Source organism: Xenopus laevis, chromosome 6L (genome assembly GCF_017654675.1).
Source record: "Xenopus laevis strain J_2021 chromosome 6L, Xenopus_laevis_v10.1, whole genome shotgun sequence".
NCBI lineage: Eukaryota > Metazoa > Chordata > Amphibia > Anura > Pipidae > Xenopus > Xenopus laevis.
The window spans coordinates 85,480,219-85,502,218 of NC_054381.1; the positions used below are offsets into that span (position 1 = coordinate 85,480,219).

Genomic DNA, 22,000 nt, shown 5'->3' on the forward strand with positions numbered 1-22,000 from the left:
TATAATTTTGTTTTTTATTCCCTCCCATTATTTTACAAAACAATCCACAAAAAAGTAAGCTTAATTCTATTAATCAGCAAAAGTAAATGCAACAATGAGAAGCTTTAGCAGGGAGAGGGTTAACGAGAGCAGGTGCCTGGGAGTTGCACTGCTACTAGAAAATGTTTTATTTTCTTAAATCCTTCTCCCTTTAGCTTTCTCTCCTTACAAAACAAGGATAAAAGTAAAAGCACACACACAATCTGTGCAAATAGTGATAAATTTCAGCTGAAACTAAATACAAAAAAACAAGTGAAACTGACACCCAGGTGTGGGGGAGGGGTAGGGGATCTGTCAGTGAGTTTGTAGCCCACAGGAAGTGAAGGGAACTGGGCTAGCAATCACTCACCTTCTGGGTCAAAATAAAAATCGATTTTAAATAAAGTAAATCAACTCAAAACTTCCCAAAATTCACACACCAAGTAGCTAACACCTTCACACACCAAATGAGAACAAAAAATCCTGCCTTAAACAGGGATTTCTCTGCTTAATTTGAAATCAAACAGAGAGCTTTCTTTTTTGTGGCTTCTGCAGTATTTGGAATTCCAGAACTGATAACTCGTATGGGGTGTCTTCGTTCTGGGCCCGCTATACGCCACATACTTAAGGAATACCTATCCATATTGGGCATCAAACTGTTCAGTGGACCCTGGGCTTTCATATTTAGGGTATTTTATCTTGGTATATAATGATATGTGGCAGATACGATGCTTCAGAGTTGCAATATTGAGGTGATTTTCAGTAATGTCATAAAAATTGCGAAATGTAGGAAAGCTTTGCGGTTTGGTACTTTTGAGTAGAAAGACGTGCATACCCATATTAGATTCGTCAGAATGTGTACTTTCCAAAAGTATATGGTTTTCTGGGGTGAACATACATTTTTGTACTTTTGCCCCTTGAAAAATTATTTGGAATTCCAGAACTGATAACTCATATGGGGTGTCTTCGTTCTGGGGCCCCTATATGCCACATACTTAGGTGCACCTATGCATATTGGGCATCAAACTGTTCAGCGGACCCTGGGCTTTCATATTTGGGGTGTTGTATTTTGGTATATAATGATATGTGGGAGATACAATGCTGTGGACTGTGGTAATTTTTCAAAAATGTAACACATTTTTATAAAAACTGCTAACTTTAGGAAAGAATTGCAACTTGGTAGTTTGGAGTACAAATATATATTTACCCATTTTGAACTCGTTAGAATCTGTTCTTTCCAATAAGGGGTAGTTTTTTAGGGTAAACCTACTGTTAGTGGAATGTTTGGCCTTGAAATCAGATGTATGCTGTTTTGTGGAGCGGTGCTTTGGAAATTTGGTAGTTTACTGCTTCGGAGTTTTCAACTATCGAAGTGAGAAATCTCCATAAAATTATATATATTTGGTATTGGTTCGTTCTGGAGACACAGAACTTTCCAAATCTGCCATGTTCTCATGCATAAAATAAATTATGCTTCTGATATATGCGTTTGTATCATGTGAAACTGTTTTTTTTTGGTTTTTTTATACACTTAGAAGCCCATATCTTTTTACAGGACTGGAATGACAACTAAATTCTAGCATATTTTGAAAGCTTAGGTTGTCCTGAAAAAAACAATATCTTGTTTTCATGGGTAAACTAAAAGACCCCCCCAGGAAAGTCCCCTAAAATGAATGAGCAAAAAATGTTCAAAAACGGTCTGGCAATAGAAGTTCCAACTTGGCCAAATTGGCTGGCAGTGAAAGGGTTAAAAGATTTTTCTAAACACATTTCCTTTAATAATAATGCTGTTGTAGCTCAGCAGTGTATAGTGCTTTGGATGTCTGCACAGGTTTGTGCCAAAAAGAAATGAAGTAGTGAGGAACATATTTGAATCCTATCCAGAAGCATTCCCCTACATAAGTGGCAGCTCTCACTAGAGCAGACACCTTGTTTTTGTTTATGACAAATAGTAATGTTCCTCATTTCTTTGCGGATTCTTGCACAAATTACACCTATCCTTGGAAGATTAACTATCAAAGTTCAGCCTGCTGCTGCCCATGTGTTAACATTGCCCATGTATAACATTCCCATTTCTCATGCAATGGATCATCATTATTGCTGAAAATTCAGAGAATTAATGACAGGATTATTGTCCTGTGCTGTTTACAAATTGCCTGTAATGTTTGTTCCTTTCAAAAGATAAGTGTACTTCAACACTTAGTTAGCTGGACTTGAACATGATGCTGTGTAAGGAGGGTTTATGTAGACAGCTTGTAGCACCATATAACAATTTTTTAAAGAGTCTTGCAATTTAAGGTTTGAGTTAACTTGGTATAGATACAGTATTAACTATTTGGTGGGGTTTCTTTCTCTTTAAAAAATTGTTAACTCGTTATTTTATATGACTTCATCAGATCTCTACCTATAGTTCAGGTTAAATAAGGATAACATACATATATATATACACACAGGGATACCAATCAGTGTTCTTTAGCTTGTAGCACCATGTCAGTAAATGCCTGCTCTCAAAATAGCATAGATGAGCTGGTGTTCTTAAAACAGAGGTAGAAGCAGTCTGGAAAATGACTTGAAATGATAGTAGTTATATAAATTGGTAATGAGAAATTCAGGCAAGAAGCTGCCAGTAACGAAGTGAATAATCTGCTTCATGATGCATTTTGTTGCGCTTAGAAAAAACTGTAAAAAGGTTTATTTTAGTGCAGTTGGTGTGAGAAAAAGCGCACATTTACTTCAATGAATTTAGAGTGAGAAAAAAACTTCAGAAAAATTGCCCACTGACTTATGAAACTTTCTCAATACATTTGGAGAAATTCTGCCATTTCACAAAATTTTCTGGACGGCCGCCACGCCGCCGCGCTCCGGTTGCGGCCTCCAGCACCATCTTAGTTCGCTAGGGCGCGCACGGCGCGCCTGCGCGCCTCTTAAATGTACAGGCGCGCTGGCGCGATTACGCCGGCGCGCATTGGCGCACGTTTTGGCGCGAAATTTGGAGGTATTTAAGGCCCATTCTTATTCAGTGCCCGTGATAGAACTTGTTTCTTGTGGTTCCTGAGCCTTGTGCGTTTGATCTGTTCTGAATCTAGTCTTTGATTACCGTGTTTGACCCAGCCTGTTCCTGACTATTCTGCATTCTGTATCCTGACCCTTGCCTGCCTAACTCTTCCTGCTTAACCCCTTGATTGACAACCCGGTTTGACCCTTGCCTGCCTGACGATTCTTGATATCTGCCTGCCTCGACCCAGCCTGTCTGACGATTCTCTAGCCTGCTCCATTTGTACCGTGAACTTCGGCCCAAAAGACTCTGCTAACAGCCATGCCCCTTCGCCAGCCAGAACATCTTGCCTTGCACCCCTCGTTAAGTCCAGGTGGCACCCAAGTAAGCTGAGGGCTCCTCCCGAAGCCCAACGGTGGTCACACTACTGGTGAAGCCGAGCCGAGACCAGGGTGCTTGGCATTTGTTCTGGTATCGGGTGCCGGTCGTGACATTATCACGGGCCATGGAGGACGAAAGTCACGATGAAGCTGCTGCTGCTCCTCCGAATTCCACCGAAGCGCTTCTTACCACCCTGTTACAGCGCTTGGAGGACCATGAACAGAAGCAAAATTATCTCCTGCAGGGTTTCCACAACCTAACCCGACAGCTGGAGACCACGCAAGCTTCCCAGCAGCAATCTGTTCCTGTTTCTGCTCCTCTTCCTCCTCCTGTGGGTTCAACCAAACTCAATGAACCTAAAATTGTGTTCCCTGAAAAGTTCAGTGGGGATCGCACCAAGTTTTTCATCTTTAAAGAGGCATGCAAGTTGTACCTAAGTTTCTTTCCTCACTCTTTCCAATCTGGTGAGGAGAAAGTAAGATTCGTTATGACCCTGCTTTCGGGTGACCCCCAAATTTGGGCCCTAAGGCTGCCTTCCTCTGACCCTGCTCGTTATTCCCTTGATACTTTCTTTAACAACATGGCAATTCTTTACGATGACCCGGATCGTGCATCTTCTGCCGATTCTGCAATTCGTAAATTGCGCCAAGGGAAAAGGGATGCGGAGGTGTACTGCACCGAATTCCGCCGGTGGGCAGTAGAAACTGGGTGGAACGATTTAGCTCTACGGAGTCAATTCCGTTTGGGGTTATCTGATTCTGTAAAAGATAGTTTGGTTAATTATCCCCTACCTTCTAACCTGGATGACCTCATGTCCTTCGCCATCCAGGTAGATAGAAGGCAAAGGGAGAGAAGGGGTGAGAGGAGTACAAGCTTCTCGGGGGTTACTAATTTCAGATCTAATATGGTAACCAATGTAAAATCTTCTAACCCCTCTGTGCCTCTACCTCAGGAGGAGCCTATGCAATTAGGCATATCCCACCTGACTCCTGAGGAAAAGGCACGCAGGCGTTCCCTGGGTCTTTGCATATACTGTGGTGAAAAGGGACATTTTCTGAACCAATGTTCTAAGAGGCCGGGAAACTCCGAAGCCTAAATGGAGAAGGAGAGCTCCATTTGGGTGCAGGAGTTTCCTCTCCCCAATCTGCCTCCAAGGTTTTGATTCCGGTTAAACTAACCTGGCCTACGGGCTATGTCAAGGTGTCCGCATTTGTGGATTCTGGGGCGGAGGGAAACTTTCTAGATGCTGCTTTTGCAGCCAAATACAAAATTCCCTTGGTTTCTCTAACTACCCCCATGAGAATATGGGCAGTGGACAAAAGACCTTTAGGGTCAGGTGTGGATTCGAAACAAACTGTTTTTCTTTCTATGTGTACTGACAATCTGCACTGTGAGGAGATAGCTTTATACCTCATTGAGGGTGCTTCCTCTCCCCTAATTTTAGGTTTACCCTGGTTCCAGAGGCATAACCCACTAATTGATTGGGTCTCAAAGGGAGTTGTACAATGGGGTCCCAAGTGTGGTGGGGTTTGCTTTCCTTCAGTGGTGGCAACTACTTCTCTTGAAGGGTTACCTGCCGCATACGCTGAGTATGCTGATGTTTTTTCAAAATAAGCTGCTGAAACTCTACCCCCACACCGGCAGTATGACTGCCCAATTGACCTTACTCCTGGTTCCACTCCTCCTCATGGTAGAACCTACCCTCTTTCTTTGCCCGAAGCCCAGGCAATGAAGGAGTATATAAGGGAAAACCTAGAAAGGGGTTTCATCAGACCTTCTAGTTCCCCTGCGGGGGCGTGCTTCTATTTCGTTGGGAAAAAAGATGGTGGTCTTCGCCCCTGTATTGATTATAGGGGGCTCAATAAGATTACCATTAAGAATCGCTATCCTCTCCCTCTAATTTCTCGATCAAGTAAAAAATTCCAAACTTGATCTTAGGGGGGCTTATAACTTGATTCGAATCAGGGAGGGTGATGAGTGGAAGACTGCATTTAACACTAGGGATGGCCACTACGAGTATCTTGTTATGCCTTTTGGTCTCTGTAACGCCCCCGCAGTGTTCCAGGAGTTTGTCAATGACATCTTCTGGGACCTGCTGGGGATCTTCGTAGTAGTCTACCTAGATGATATTCTTATTTTTTCCTCCAACATGAAGGAACATCAAAATCATGTTTGTGAAGTCTTACAAAGGCTAAGGGGGAATAATCTTTATGCAAAACTAGAGAAATGTACTTTTGGGGTTTCTTCTGTTCAGTTTTTGGGGTTTAACATTTCCAGCAAGGGTCTAGAAATGGATCCAGGCAAAGTGAGAGCAGTCCTGGATTGGACCCAACCCCTTTCGTTACGTGCAACCCAAAGATTTCTTGGTTTTGCTAATTATTATCGGCAGTTTATCAAAAAAATTTCCCTCATTGTGGCCCCCATCACTAATCTGACTAAAAAGGGTGCTGACCCCAGCATGTGGCCCCCTGAGGCCGTTCAAGCATTTGAATTCCTCAAAAAGGAGTTCAGTTCAGCCCCCATTCTCAGACACCCCGATACTGCACTACCTTTTGTTGTTTAGGTTGATGCCTCTGAGGTAGGAGCTGGGGCAGTCCTTTCTCAAAGGCACCCCACTACCAACAAATTACATCCCTGTGCCTTTTTCTCCAGAAAATTCTCACCTGCTGAGGTGAATTACGATATAGGTAACAGGGAGTTGTTGGCAGTTAAGTGGGCCTTTGAGGAATGGCGGCACCTCCTTGAGGGCGCTAAACATCTAGTGACGGTCTATACCAGTGATCCCCAACCAGTAGCTCGTGAGCAACATATTGCTCTCCAACCCCTTGGATGTTCCTCCGAGTGGCCTCAAAGCAGGTGCTTATTTTTGAATTCCAGGCTTGGAGGTAAGTTTTGGTTGTATAAAAAACCAGGTGCACTGCCAAATAGAGTGTCAATGTAGGTTGAAAATCTAGATAGGGGCTACTAAATGGCCAATCACAGACCTTATTTGGCACCCAGGAACATTTTTCATGCTAGTGTTGCTCCCCAACTCGTTTTACTTATGAATGTTGCTCACGGGTTCTAAAGGTTGGGGATCCCTGGTCTATACTGACCACAAAAATCTTCTATATATAGAGTCTGCTAAACGTCTTAATCCGAGGCAGGCTAGGTGGGCTCTATTTTTCACAAGGTTTAATTTTTCTTTGACTTTCAGGCCTGGGACTAAAAACACCAAAGCGGATGCACTCTCTAGGAGTTTTGAATCCATTTCTTCTAACTCTAGTGAGTGTACTCCCATTATTCCCAGAGAAATGATCATAGCAACCCTTGAATCTGACCTTTCTTCTTTGTTGCTCCCTCTTCAATCATCTGCTCCTACAGATACCCCTTTGGGGAGATGGTTTCTACCACAGGAGTTAAGGGAGCAAGTATTAAGGGAGGTTCATGATTCTAAAATGGCAGGACATGCAGGTATTGCTAAAACAGTATCCCTGTTATCCCGTCATGTTTGGTGGCCATCATTCAAACAGGATGCTAAGGCCTTTGTTAATTCCTGTCCAGTCTGCCAGAGATCCAAGACTTCTCGAAATTCTCCCCAGGGTCTGTTAATTTCTTTACCTATTCCAAAAAAGCCATGGACCCATCTTTCGATGGATTTTATTGTTGATTTACCTCCTTCACAGGGGAAAACTGTGATTTGGGTGGTGGTGGATAGGTTTAGCAAGATGAGCCATTTTGTACCCCTTCCACACCTCCCTTCTGCTAAAACCTTGGCTGATCTGTGTGTCACTCACATTTTTAAGTTACATGGTTTTCCTGAAAATATTGTTTCTGACAGGGGGGTTAAGTTTTGGCGTGCTTTTTGTTCTTTGGTTGGGGTTGAATTATCCTTTTCTTCTGCTTATCACCCCCAAACCAACGGTCAAACTGGAAGGGTAAACCAGTCCCTTGAGCAATACCTCAGGTGTTATGTTTCAGATAACCAGTCCACATGGGCAGAACTTTTACCCTGGGCAGAATTCGCATACAATAATGCTACCCATTCCTCCTCAGGGGAGTCCCCTTTTTTTGTGGTTAATGGGTTGCACCCCAGGGCATTTTCATTTTCTGGGTCTGGTTCCCCTGTTCCCTCTGCTAATTCTTGTATTGACCGTTTTTCTAGGGTTTGGTCGCAGGTTCACGACTCTCTGTCAGCAGCTTCCTCAGCTCAGAAAAAAGCTGCTGACAGAACCCGTAGAGAAGCACCCCAATATAAAGTGGGAGACTCTGTATGGCTCTCTACTAGGAATATTAAACTGAAGGTTCCCTCTCTCAAATTGGGGCCTAGATTCATTGGTCCATACCCCATACCCCCATGCGTGGTAAAGTACAATATCTTACCATATGGAAGGGCTTTGGCCCTGAAGAGAACTCCTGGGTCTCAGTTGATGACATCAGAGCTGACCGTCTTAGGAAGCAATTTCACCAAAGGTTTCCTGGGAAGCCTGGGGGTCCAGTGGCCCCCCCTGGAGAGGGGGGTAATGTAATAAAATCACCTGGTGGTCTAGTGGTGCGGCGGCGTGGACGGCCGCCACGCCGCCGCGCTCCGGTTCCGGCCTCCAGCGCTGGCGCCATCTTAGTTCTCTAGGGCGCGCGCGGCGCGCCTGCGCGCCTCTTAAAGGTACAGGCGCGCTGGCGCGATTACGCCAGCGCGCATTGCCGCACGTTTTGGCGCGAAATTTGGAGGTATTTAAGGCCCATTCTTACTCCCAGCCAGTGCCCGTGATAGAACTTGTTTCTTGTGGTTCCTGAGCCTTGTGCGTTTGATCTGTTCTGAATCTTGTCTTTGATTACCCGTGTTATACACTAAATGGCAATGTGTTGGGAGTTTCCTTAAATGAAAAGGATCTAGGGGTCTTTGTAGATAACACGTTGTCTAATTCTGGGCAGTGTCATTCTGTGGCTACTAAAGCAAATAAAGTTCTGTCTTGCATAAAAAAGGGCATTAACTCAAGGGATGAAAACATAATTATGCCTCTTTATAGGTCCCTGGTAAGGCCTCATCTGGAGTATGCAGTTCAGTTTTGGACTCCAGTCCTTAAGAGGGATATAAATGAGCTGGAGAGAGTGCAGAGACGTGCAACTAAATTGGTTAGAGGGACGGAAGACTTAAATTATGAGGGTAGACTGTCAAGGTTGGGGTTGTTTTCTCTGGAAAAAAGGCGCTTGCGAGGGGACATGATTACACTTTACAAGTACATTAGAGGACATTATAGACAAATGGCAGGGGACCTTTTTACCCATAAAGTGGATCACCGTACCAGAGGCCACCCCTTTAGACTAGAAGAAAAGAACTTTCATTTGAAGCAACGTAGAGGATTCTTCACAGTCAGGACAGTGAGGTTGTGGAATGCACTGCCGGGTGATGTTGTGATGGCTGATTCAGTTAATGCCTTTAAGAATGGCTTGGATGATTTTTTGGACAGACATAATATTAAAGGCTATTGTGATACTAAACTCTATAGTTAATATAGGTATGGGTATATAGAATTTTAATTAAAAGTAGGGAGGGGTGTGTGTATGGATGCTGGGTTTTCATTTGGAGGGGTTGAACTTGATGGACTTTGTCTTTTTTCAACCCAATTTAACTATGTAACTAACTATGTAACTATGTAACTATGTAACTATATGTGTTTGACCCAGCCTGTTCCTGACTATTCTGCATTCTGTATCCTGACCCTTGCCTGCCTACGACAACTCTTCCTGCTTAACCCCTTGATTGACAACCCGGTTTGACCCTTGCCTGCCTGACGATTCTTGATATCTGCCTGCCTCGACCCAGCCTGTCTGACGATTCTCTAGCCTGCTCCATTTGTACCGTGACCTTCGGCCCAAAAGACTCTGCTAACAGCCGTGCCCCTTCGCCAGCCAGAACATCTTGCCTTGCACCCCTCGTTAAGTCCAGGTGGCACCCAAGTAAGCTGAGGGCTCCTCCCGAAGCCCAACGGTAGTCACACTACTGGTGAAGCCGAGCCGAGACCAGGGTGCTTGGCATTTGTTCTGGTATCGGGTGCCGGTCGTGACACACATTTATTCGAATTAATAAAATCATTTACCCAGGAATTTATACATTTTATACATTTATTTATACATTTAGACCCATTACATTTATCCAGTTGCTATTACAATTTAATTGCATTTAAGGTCCTCTGAGATTCAACCATTCATATTATCATTGTCACACCTCAACCACCTTTGCTCTCAAGACTTACATAACTTTTAAATTATATAAATGTATCATCCAGTATCAAATATCATCGAGTTCTAGGTTTTATTTTTATACCTCTAGTGACATTTTCTTTTAAACTTATACTGCTTTTATTTGATATCATACATATTTTTGTTAATATTATGCATGAAAACACAACTTTCATAAAATATTAATATGTAGGGCACATTTACTATTGGTCGAATATCGAGGGTTAATTAACCCTCGATATTCGACCATCGAAGTAAAATCCTTTGACTTTGAATATCGAAGTCAAAGGATTTAACGCATTTCCTTCGTTCGAATGAAAAACGATTAAATCCTTCGAATCGAACGATATGAAGGACATTAATCCATCGATCGAACGATTTTCCTTCGATCAAAAAAGGCTTGGAAAGCCTATGGGTATCTGTAACTTTTTCTTGTGTAATTATAATAAAACAGACTATTATTATTATTTTAATTGAAACTTATTTACACTGTGATTTATGGTAAATATGACTTTGTTGTTTGTTTATGATATTTCTGGAAACTGTTTGTAGGTCTCCTAATTTACACACTAGATATATATATATATATATATATATATATATATATATATATATATATATATATATATATATATATATATATATATATAATCAAACAGAATGGAATGCACAACCATTAGTATGCAGAAACCTGGGTGCTAGTCTGAGAAGTATGTAGACAAAATGCAGGGATTGACAGCACTCCAAGGAAATACATCAAGTCAATTCTGTGCGGAGCTGAAACGTTGGATCACCAATAAATCTCCACTTTCATTTGAATTATTGACTTGATGTATTTCCTTGGAGTGCTGTCAATCCCTGCATTTTGTCTATATATATATATATATATATATATATATATATATATATATATATATATATATATATTATGTAAGGGTTTAGGTAGCTGGGATCAGTTTCCTGGGGATAGCACAGCCCATGGCACAAGCACAACTCGTGTATAGTCTCTTTTTGGCAGTTTATTATCACTTGCAGCAGAATAAACAAAACAACCAATTCAAAATACAATCCTTGCCACTTAATGGGCTTCTAACTAATACAGGTCAGTTCTCCTAACTAACCAGGAGTAGGCCTACCGCCTGTCTCCTCAAACCAAATGAAAAGATAGTACAAACAAAGTTCCAACCTTGTAGGGATTCCAAAATCTCTCTGTGCTCACACAAACAGCTTCCCTGTGTCTTTCTTTCTCAGACTGCAGCTCTCCCCCCCTGGCTTGAGCTGCCTTTTTAATTAACCACCTGAGATGCCTCAGGACAACTCAAAACACCCAGGCTGGACTAGCAGTCTCGGAACCACTCTGTTAGGAACCTGGGGCATAAATAAACTCCGTCGTGGACTTTCCCCGGTATCCTAGTAGTGACCTCACCACAATATAAATATATATTTATTTTCTTAAGGCTTAAATTTTGACCTGTTTGTTGTGCTGACAACATATATTATATAGATGTATTATATACTATATACATATATTCTCCTATGAACCATCTTATATTGACTAAGGTAATTAATGAATTATCAATTGTCTATGTTGTGTATATATTGATCTACCAAAATAGGATAGTAATTTCAATTACACCATTATGTACACCCCCTGGCTTGAGCTGCCTTTTTAATTAACCACCTGAGATGCCTCAGGACAACTCAAAACACCCAGGCTGGACTAGCAGTCCCGGAACCACTCTGTTAGGAACCTGGGGCATAAATAAACTCCGTCGTGGACTTTCCCCGGTATCCTAATAGTGACCTCACCACATACCCCCCCCCCTCCTTGTTTCAACCCTATGGTTGGAACAACTGAGGAATCAGAAGAAATTCACTGGCACACAGGTACTGCTAGCAGGGTAAACCCTTGCTGATTTATTAAATAATTTGCAGCATTTTCTCCATTGCTGTGCGCCAGGGATTATCCTAATTGAAGGCCAGGGTGTTCGAGTGCGACTCGATTACTGGAACAACTGAGGCCCAGCAGGAATGAATCCAGGACAGGGCATCAACATTGCCCATTTCAGACCCAGCCCTATGTTTCACTGTGAAACAGTAGTCCTGCAGCGTAAGGAACCAATGATTCACTCGTCTATAAGGTCAAATTTTCTGCCTAAGAGGTAATACCTTAAGGTGTCTAAGGCCCACTTTATGGCCAAACACTCCTTTTCAATTGTGGCATGCTTCCTCTCACAATCATTTAGCTTTCTGCTTAAGTACACCACTGGATGCTCTTCTCCATTATAAAGCTGGGATAATACTGCCCCTAAACCCACATCTGATGTGTCTGTCTGGACCACAAAGTCCTGGGAAAAATCTGGGGAATATAAGACTGGTTGTGAACATAACGCATCTTTGAGGGCCTGAAAAGATTTTTCTGCCTCAGGTGACCACTTGACCATGACAGAGTTTTTTCCCTTTGTTAAGTCTGTTAAGGGAGCGGCCAAGATGGCAAAATGAGGAATAAACCTCCTGTAGTAGCCAGTGATACCCAGAAAAGCTCGAACCTGCTTCTTATTAAGAGGGTGTGGCCACTCTTGAATGGCTGCTGTTTTATTTACCTGAGGTTTTACCACACCTCTGCCAATGGTGTAACCTAAATACATGGCCTCCTCCAAACCAATGGCACATTTCTTGGGGTTGGCAGTAAGGCCTGCTTTATGGAGGGAATCCAACACAGCTTGAACTCTGTGCAGGTGAGACTCCCACTCTGTACTGTGTATCACACATCATCTAAATATGCAGCTGCATACTGTTGATGAGGTCTTAATATTCTATCCATAGCTCTTTGAAACGTGGCAGGGGCATTTTGTAGGCCAAAGTGCATTACTTTGTACTGGAAAGTGATAAAAGTAGTTTTTTCCTTGGCCTGTTCTGATAATGGTATTTGCCAATATATTAAATCCAATGTTGTCAGATAACGAGAGGTACCCAGCCTGTCTATGAGCTTGTCTACCCTTGGCATTGGGTAAGTGTCAAACTTGGATACCGAATTAAGCTTGGAAAATCATTACAGAACGGCCAGCTACCATCTGGCTTGGGAACAAGAACAATCGGGCTAGACCAGTCACTATTGGACTCTTCAATTACCCCTAACTCAAGCATTTTTGCCACTTCATCAGCCACAGCTTTCCGTCTAGCTTCGGGAATCCAATAGGGTTTGAGTTTAACACGAACCCCTGGCTCAGTGACAATATCATGCTCAACAACGGGAGTCTTTCCTGGGAGGTCAGAGAAAGTATCCCTATTCCTCATTAAGAATTCTTTTACCTCCTGTTTTTGGAAGGTGGACAAAGTTTCTGCAATGGTAACCTCAGGGACCAGAGGGGTCTCATGAGTTACCTTAGGAACAGCATAGGTTGGTACTGAAATCAATGATGTCCTGTCTTTCCAGGGTTTAAGTCAATTAACTTAATACTTTTGTTGTGGCTTCCTCTTGCCAGGTTGGTGTACCTTTGAATTTAATTCCCCAACTCTCTCAATTACTTCAAAGGGTCCCTGCCATTTTGCAAGTAACTTACTTTCCACCATGGGGACCAAAACTAGTACTCTGTCTCCAGGTTGAAAAGACACGTATTTTAGCATTACGGTTGTATATACTTTGTTGGGCAGCCTGGGCTTGGGCCAAGTTTTCTCTTACAATGGGCATAATTGAAGCAATTCTGTCTTGCATTTGTGATATGTGTTCAATTACACTCCTGTGGGATGTCACTTCCCCTTCCCAGGTTTCCTTGGCTATGTCTAAGACCTCCCTAGGATGTCTTCCGTAAAGTAACTCAAATGGGGAATAGCCTGTGGAAAATTGGGGAACTTCCCTAATAGCAAACATAAGATAGGGTAAAAGGCAGTCCCAGTTTTTCCCATCTTTTTCCACTACCTTTTTTAACATACTTTTTAGGGTCCTGTTGAACTGTTCTACAAGACCATCTATCTGAGGGTGGTAGACAGAGGTTCTCAATTTTAAACAATTTACAGAGTTCCTTAGTTACTCTGGACATAAAAGGGGTACCCTGATCGGTGAGGATTTCTTTAGGGATACCAACCCTACTGAACACATGAAGTAATTCTTTGGCAATTGTTTTAGCAGAAGTGTTGTACAAAGGAATAGCTTCCGGGTAGCGAGCGGCATAGTCCATGATCAATAAGATATATTGCTGACCCCGGGCAGATTTTAACAAAGGGCCCACCAGATCCATGGCTATTCGCTCAAAGGGTATTTCAATAATTGGTAATGGGATTAAGGGACTCTGAAAGTGTGGTCTTGGAGCAGAAATCTAGCAAACAGGACAGGACCCACAGTAATCCTTTACCTGCTGATACACTCCTGGGCAAAAAAAACTCTGCAACACTCTCTCTGTAGTCTTTTGAACACCTAAATGTCCCCCCATTACATGTCTAGCTTCTAACTAATACAGGTCAGTTCTCCTAACTAACCAGGAGTAGGCCTACCGCCTGTCTCCTCAAACCAAATGAAAAGGTAGTACAAACAAAGTTCGTAGGGAATCCAAAATCTCTCTGTGCTCACACAAACAGCTTCCCTGTGTCTTTCTTTCTCAGACTGCAGCTCTCCCCCCCTGGCTTGAGCTGCCTTTTTAATTAACCACCTGAGATGCATCAGGACAAATCAAAACACCTGGGCTGGACTAGCAGTCTCGGAACCACTCTGTTGGGAACCTGGGGCATAAATAAACTCCGTCGTGGACTTTCCCCGGTATCCTAGTAGTGACCTCACCACAATATAAATATATATTTATTTTCTTAAGGCTTCAATTTTGACCTGTTTGTTGTGCTGACAACATATATTATATAGATGTATTATATACTATATACATATATTCTCCTATGAACCATCTTATATTGACTAAGGTAATTAATGAATTATCAATTGTCTATGTTGTGTATATATTGATCTACCAAAATAGGATAGTAATTTCAATTACACCATTATGTAGTTTAGTTGAATAAAAGTTAAACATGTATCTGGTGTTTGATGCATTGATTGTCTTAGTTGTAAATGTGGTTCTTGAATTAAAAGATCTGTCCAAAATCTTTTGGCTATTGAGCATCTCTTTTGTTAGATAAAAAAAACACAGTTATGTGTTCTTTTTTACAAGATGAAAATACAGCATTTTATGAAAAAAGAACTAAAAAAGATCATAAACTAGTATAGCAGTGCAATAATGTTGACTAAGATATAGAAAAATATATTAGAAGGAGGTGGTTATACTCTCAAATTTTAAAAACTTTTTGAAATACAACAAACATTGGTGTAAAATTATAAAAAAAACAGTATCTTGAAAAGAAGTCAAGGTGCTGACCAATGATCTTACCCAAGTTATTTTGCCCTCTGAATGTAAAAGTGTTGACTTCACTGGTTCTAAAATAATGCTATTATTTTAGGGGTTGATCTGGTATAAAAACACACACTTTTATAAATAGTGTTATTGGTTGTATATAATGAATTATTATAGTGATCGCATGGCAATGCAGGCTCCTGTTCTCCTGTAAGGATCACAGCAGTGTTTTTTGAAATGTAATTTATTTTACACCACATTCTACTTTTTTGGTGTAAAATATTACACACACCTTTAAAAATATGCTCCACAGTGTTTAAAATAAATATAACAATGTACAATTTGCACTGCAAGAATTTGCATTTCTGAAGTCTTTTTTTAATAATATAATTGAAGTAAATTGCAGTAGCTAGTTAATTTTCTTACAATTGAAAGGATGTTGCTGTGAGGGAGTGGCTAATGGCAGAGGTCTTAGGCTGCCAGAGTGAAGGAAGGAGGAAGGTTGCTGTGGTAGAGGAATTACTGATATGGACATATAGCTAGAAGAAGGGTTTGCCATATGACTTGTGGGCCCAAGATGTGTGCTACTGATGTAAGTTAGAGTGGTAATTTTTTTGTGTGCTTTCGTGTAATTTATTATTATAATTGAGAATACTTCGGAGTGTGGGTTTGTGTAAGGATGGGTATAATTCCAAGAGAAGAGTTAGCTCTATGACAGTATTTAATTTCAGCTCAGCCTGATTCTTTCACTATTTAGATTATGCTCATACTATAAATCTACTAAATGTATATATTAAATAAATAGGGATGGGTGAATTTTATTGCCTTGTTTTGCTGCAAAAATGACGCCCATAGACTTTAATGGGCGTCGGTGACATTTCGCCGGCGGCAAACTTTTGGCGAAGCAAAATGGGTCAAATTCGCCCATCCCTATTTATTTAATATATACATTTACTAGATTTAGATTTAGATATAGCAGATTTAAAATAAACCCAGGTTTGCTTCCAATATTTCTACAACTGTGTATAATCTCATGCTGTTGTAATGTATCAATGATGGAACATTATCACAATATAATAGTTCTGTAAAGATAGCAAGCATTCCTTTACATTATTTTTTCTGCATTCCCTCTATACTAGTCTGGATGTTTTATTTTGTAGTGTATTTATGTTTATATGCTATCAAAAGTGTGCAGGGGATGTATGGTCTTGCCTTTATCTTTGAACCTCCTAGCCGAAACACATCAGCAGGAAAATAAGAAAAGCAAAGTGTTGTTTATCATCATACTGTATATTTTGAAGTGTGCAATTACAATTTCCTGCTTTTTGTAAGCAAAGTTATTAATTCAAGACATTGCGGTTAAGATTGAAGGCCTTATTTTTAGCACAATGCAGTTGCTTATTGTTCCCTCTTACAGAATTATTCTGTAAACATCACATAAATATCTAGTTGATAGAGAAACATATATAATTTAGCTTTGCTTATTCAGCACATTATAAGTAACTGTTATTTACTGAACACTGTGAAAATTGTTGCTTATTGTTAAAGGATTTTAATATAAATGTATGGGCTTTGAATTATAAAAGAACACTAGCAAATTTGTCCTGCCTTTTAATCCAAACATGTATTAAATAATGGTGTGTGTGATTATCATAATTGCCATACCATGAAGAATGTGTCACAATGCAAAATGTGGCACAAGAGCTGCATTTAGTCTCGAAATTGATGGAAACATTACAAACAAAGGTGATGGATATTTATCCAAGGTCAAATGTTTTTCCTATTAAAATTTTGCAGTTCTTCCTGCCCTCTGTTCCAAATTTAGCACTTCTGTGCCTTTTGACCCACGGCACTGTGCAAACCCTGGAGCTATTGTTAACTCTTACATAGTAACATAGTAAACGACACATGAACATCAGTTTCAACCTTTAAGTCTATATATAACCTACACATCCCTAAAACAACTTGAACTATGAGCTATCTTCCATAACCCTGCATTCCCACACTAGCTAAAAAGCCATCCAACCCCTTCTTAAAGCTATCTTATGTATCTTGACCGGGGGTAGGTCCAGGGTTCCTACAGTGCCCTGTGTCAATAGATACCGCACACTGGAAGCTAAATAATTGGGCACAGACTTCATTTGCATGCCAGGTTTCAGACAGACAGCTCCTGATTTATGGCAAATCACTCATGCAATTGCATCCATTTTGAATAACAATAATACCCGCATTCTGGGGAAAAAATGGTGTATTGTGGTAAAAAACATGACAATTGCATCAGAAAATGCACTGAACCAGGGTAAGTGAATGTGCCTGTTTCTACATAGTAAAATATGTACATAGTAGAATATGTACATAGTACATAGTGTGTGAAACAAAAATTAAGAAAGACAGAGCATTTGTAGTATACTACTACATTGTACTCGACATGTAGGTCTGCAATTCACTACTCTTCGCCATTCTAGAGAAGTTTTATGTTGTTTTACACAGTCAGAAAGAGCAAAGGGCTGGAGAATGCTGATTAGTGCTCGGTAGGTTTTAGGTGGCGAAGTAGGTGGTCGAAGTTTTTTTTAAAGAGACAGTACTTCGACTATCAAATGGTCGAATAGTCGAACGATTTCTACTTCGAATCATTCATCTCAAAGTCGTAGTCGAAGGTCGAAGTAGCCAAAAAAAAAAAATCGAAATTCAAAGTATTTTTTATTCTAATCCTTCACTCGAACTTAGTAAATGTGCTCCATAGGGGGTTAGTCCAAATGCCAGAAACCCAAAACAATGTAGGTTTTTTTACTATAAAATTTTAATTTTTAGGGGGGAAGAATTGAATTTTTCGGGATTCATTATTACCAGAGGATGGAAAAAGTCTAAATCTGAAAATCCGGCATCGCAAACTTGCCGAGGTTGCATATAAGTCAATGGGAGAAGTACCTAGATATCTTGATCTGCGTTGAGTTTAGTGGAATAATCCAAAGATTTTGTGTTTCTTGGGTAAAAATCAATAAAAGCTAGAGTTTTCGTGCAGAAAATCCAAAAAATTTGTATGATCTGAATTTTTCCTGCACAGGAAATTTTTGGGCAAATGTATCGATAAATAAGGGGAGGAAAAGCAGTGCAGATTTGGTCTGAGTAGTTTTCAGAAAATAATGAGATACATTCAGATTTTGATAAATGATAAATAGTTATGTAATAGACAAAATGGCTACTTGGCCAATGTTCATATTCAACATGATGTCCCACAAAGATGCATATTCTGTAGAAGGAATACCATGTCAGTATAATATAATCAAAAAGGCTGATGCTTTTTTCCTCGACAGAGAGGTTCTTTAGCAGCAGTGTCATTCAATTTAATGCTTTAAAGAAGAGAAAACAACCCTATTACAGTTTCTTTAAGCCATTCAACTCTTAATACACTTTCAGAAATCTGATACTTTTAATTGTGATTACAGTTCTGTAAGAAATGCAATTTCTAAAGCCTGTTTGTACCGACAGAAAAAAAGAATATAATATGGCTGATGTTTATGATTGAAAATGTTACATATTTATATGGGGAGGTTTTCAATTTTGATGCAGAAGCATGGAAGGAGCAATATAGTCACGGTAATAAAGACAGAGTCAACGGGTGACTTGAGGGAAATGTTTTCTTTTCATACAAAGAATGGTTGGATAAATTAAACCAGTGTCAGAAGCATATCATTTTAGAATAAATATCTCACGGTCACAGGTTTTTAGTCATTAAAGCAACTGATGGCATTGCTATGTAGCATTCACAGTAAACAAGAATGATTATAAAACAGCTTACTAATTTCCGTTGCAATGATTGTAAGATTATGCCATTGAGATATTTCACGGTCCAGAGGTTTTGCAGTATAAATTGATCCATTTCCTGAGTATATATGAAAAATTCTATCAAGGTCTGTGTGGCGATCAAGGGAGAACCTAAGATGAAAACAGTGGTAAAAAGTATTACACAAGTGTAAATAATACTTTACTTCAAACTATTTATTCAGAGAAAAGGTGGAATACATATTATTACTTATACATATTATTAATTTGTGTATCTCTTTTTTCTACTTACTAACAGCCAGTTAGGGGCATATTTTTTACCAGCTGACCCGTCTGCTTTGGAATAATCAATAACAGAAAGTAAAGTGAGTTCTTTAACTTGGTCACATTAACTTGGTTTCTGTAATTGATAGTTTTAAAAAAAAACATGATGCAACAAAACCTGTGCAAAAAATCCCACATAAAGAAAAAAATTGATTGATTTCAAGTTGAAAAACTCACTTGTATTTCCTACACTCCAAACCGAATTCTTATGAATATGCCCATTAGTGTGTAGGTGGTGAATATAACAAGTGTGGTTCAGTTAATGAAGTAATATATATCCTCAGCAAAAAATAATAAATTGGTGCCTTATAAAGGACCCGGGGGTTTTGTATATAGTATGTACAGTGGCCATAGAAGATAATTGTGCATGCCCTCTATAGGTTATTGCACCTGGGCAAACTTAAAGCCTTTTATTAAATATGGAGGGAAAAGAAGGCCCTGATTATGTTTTATGTTCCCAGTCTAGATAATACTCTGGGGAAATTGGTAATAAAAATGGAAAACTTGAAATATCATTTGTATAGTCTATTGGTACTTTGACCAAGGCTTATAAAAGTACATATACTGTGAGTGAATCCTCACTTAGCTAGTTTTGCACTGTAAATAGATAAGAACAAATATACATGTATCCAATTTATGTCTTTTACATAAACATAACACTTTGAAGAAAAACATATTAAGATTTGATATTTTCAGTGTTTTTGATGCTGACTTTTGTGCGTCAGTATGAAAAAGTCACAGTTATTGTGAGACAACTCAAAAAACTTGTGGTCAAACTTTCCTCTTTATACTTTTTTTATTCTGATTTTTAAATAAATTTCATAATGTTCATGGTTTTAGAGAAAGTGAGTTTAGTCATGGTTTCAAAAACCTCTAAAACCACTAAGACTAGACCTCTAATAAAGGTCTCCACATCTACTAAAAATCATTTAAATGTTAAATAAACCCTGTAAGATTGCATTGCCTGGAATATGGATACATGGTCTTTGAGCTGGCATCAAGTACAAGGTACTGTTTTATTATTGCAGAGGAAATGGAAACATGTGCATTTAAATTCATATTCAAATAGCTTTACTTCTCCTAATTATACTGTAAGTTTTGATTCTACACTGTTGAAGTATAAGAAGTAATGGAAACTGTCTATAATATGCTTTACTTAAAAAACAACATGGGTGAAAAACAGCATGTTGTCTTTGACTATGAAAGTGTTTAAAGCAAATCTGACATTACAGTATAGGAGGACAGGTTGCAAATAATGAAGCATTTGGAGTTATTGTGTAATACACATTAGACCACGAATGTGCCTGTGGCTATCAGAATATCAAGGCAAACTTCTGAAATAAACTGTCCAAATTAATTTACCCAAATTCAGTTTTAATATTTGTATATTACAGGTAATTTAGAGAACTAAAACAATAACTTGGAATTCTGCAGACAATAAAAGAACAAGGAGAAATGGAAATTCTCAGAGTTACATTTTTTCACTGTTACAGATTATAGAAGCCAACAAATTGCACTCTGTGTGGATGATTTAAAAAAAATGATGATACATACCTGACAGAACTAGAAATGGCATCTGGATCTCGTGCCATCACAGTCCCTATAATTGTTTCCAATTCAATATCCTCATGGACTTTAAACATATAACTTGGTCGACTAAACACTGGAGGCTCATCCACATCTTCCACAGAAATTTTCACAGAGCAGGTATCCTTGAAAGGTCCAAGATAATAGAAATGCGGATCTACATGAGTGTTCGCAGCTTCGACTTTCAACGTGTACAGCCTTTTTTTCTCATAGTCCAGTCTCTGTTAGGAAAAGAATTAGCAGATTATTGTTATTAGAGTATAACAACATTTGAATATAAGGATATTCATCATAACTTTATATATACTCATTATCAATTTTAACAAAGAAAAGAGCTCAAGAAAGAAGGGCTAATCACTATTTTGCACCCTTGAAGGTACTATCAGTTTTCTGGTACAGGTATGGGATCTGTTTTCTGGAAACCCATTATCCAGAAAGCTCCAAATTATGGGAAAGCCATCTTCCATAGACTTAATTTGAATCAAATAGTTAAAAAATTTAAACATGATATCCTTTTTTTTCCGTAATAATAACACAGTACATTGTACTTGATAGAAACTAAGATATAATAATAAAAAAACAATCTTATTGTGCTTATTTATTCTTTGAATTTTTTTTTAGCAGACCTAGGGGGTTATTTATTAAAATCAGTTTTTTTTTTTTTTTTTAGTAAAAAATGTCTGACTAAATTAGAATCCACAATTTGACCTTATTTATCATTAAAATGCTCTAATTTTTTCGTGGAATCGATTGAAACACCTGTTTTTATCGAATGTTTGGCCAAAACTCAGCGCAGACCATGATATCTTGAAATTTGAAATGGGACCTTTGTCATTGACTTCTACAGGACCCCAACAGCTTGTAGGTGGAATATTTTCCGACTTTTAGCAGCCTCGGGGTATAATAAATCATGAAAAGTTATTTTTTTCCACAAAAAATTTGGATTATATAGTTACATTTTTTACGAGTTTTTGGCATTCCGACTTTAATAAATAACTCGCTTAAATTATGGAGATCCAAATTATGGAAATACCCCTTATACAGAAAGCTCTGTTTTAGATAACAGGTCCCATACTTATTTCCTTTATGGCTATGAACAGGCAAATGCATAACTTATATAATACCCTTCTTCCTATTCTCTTTTCTTTACAGAAGATTTTTTGTGAAAGGAGCATACAAGTACAAGTAACAATGCAAACTCAGCATCATTTCAGATCCATTTTTCTTGGTAGATGTGGGTTAATATGATTTTATATAAATTCTTCATTTGTAGATCAATGGAAATGCATCTCTCTTCATCTGAGCATGGGTTGCCCCACTGCTTTAAATTTGCATTCACTCATGTATATATGTAACA

The 22,000-nt window shown here is 39.3% G+C and overlaps 1 protein-coding gene across 1 annotated transcript in view; it reads right to left on the reverse strand.

The window, feature by feature from the left end:
- The window catches only part of LOC108718520 (cadherin-10), a 285,253-nt gene that overhangs the window by 47,527 nt on the left and 215,726 nt on the right, over positions 1–22,000 (reverse strand). The window contains exons 8-9 of the mRNA XM_041566244.1: positions 20,611–20,864; positions 18,749–18,885 (exon numbers count right to left, since the gene is read on the reverse strand). Of these exons, the coding sequence (XP_041422178.1) occupies positions 18,749–18,885; positions 20,611–20,864 (391 nt within the window). The remainder of the gene's footprint in view (positions 1–18,748; positions 18,886–20,610; positions 20,865–22,000) is intronic.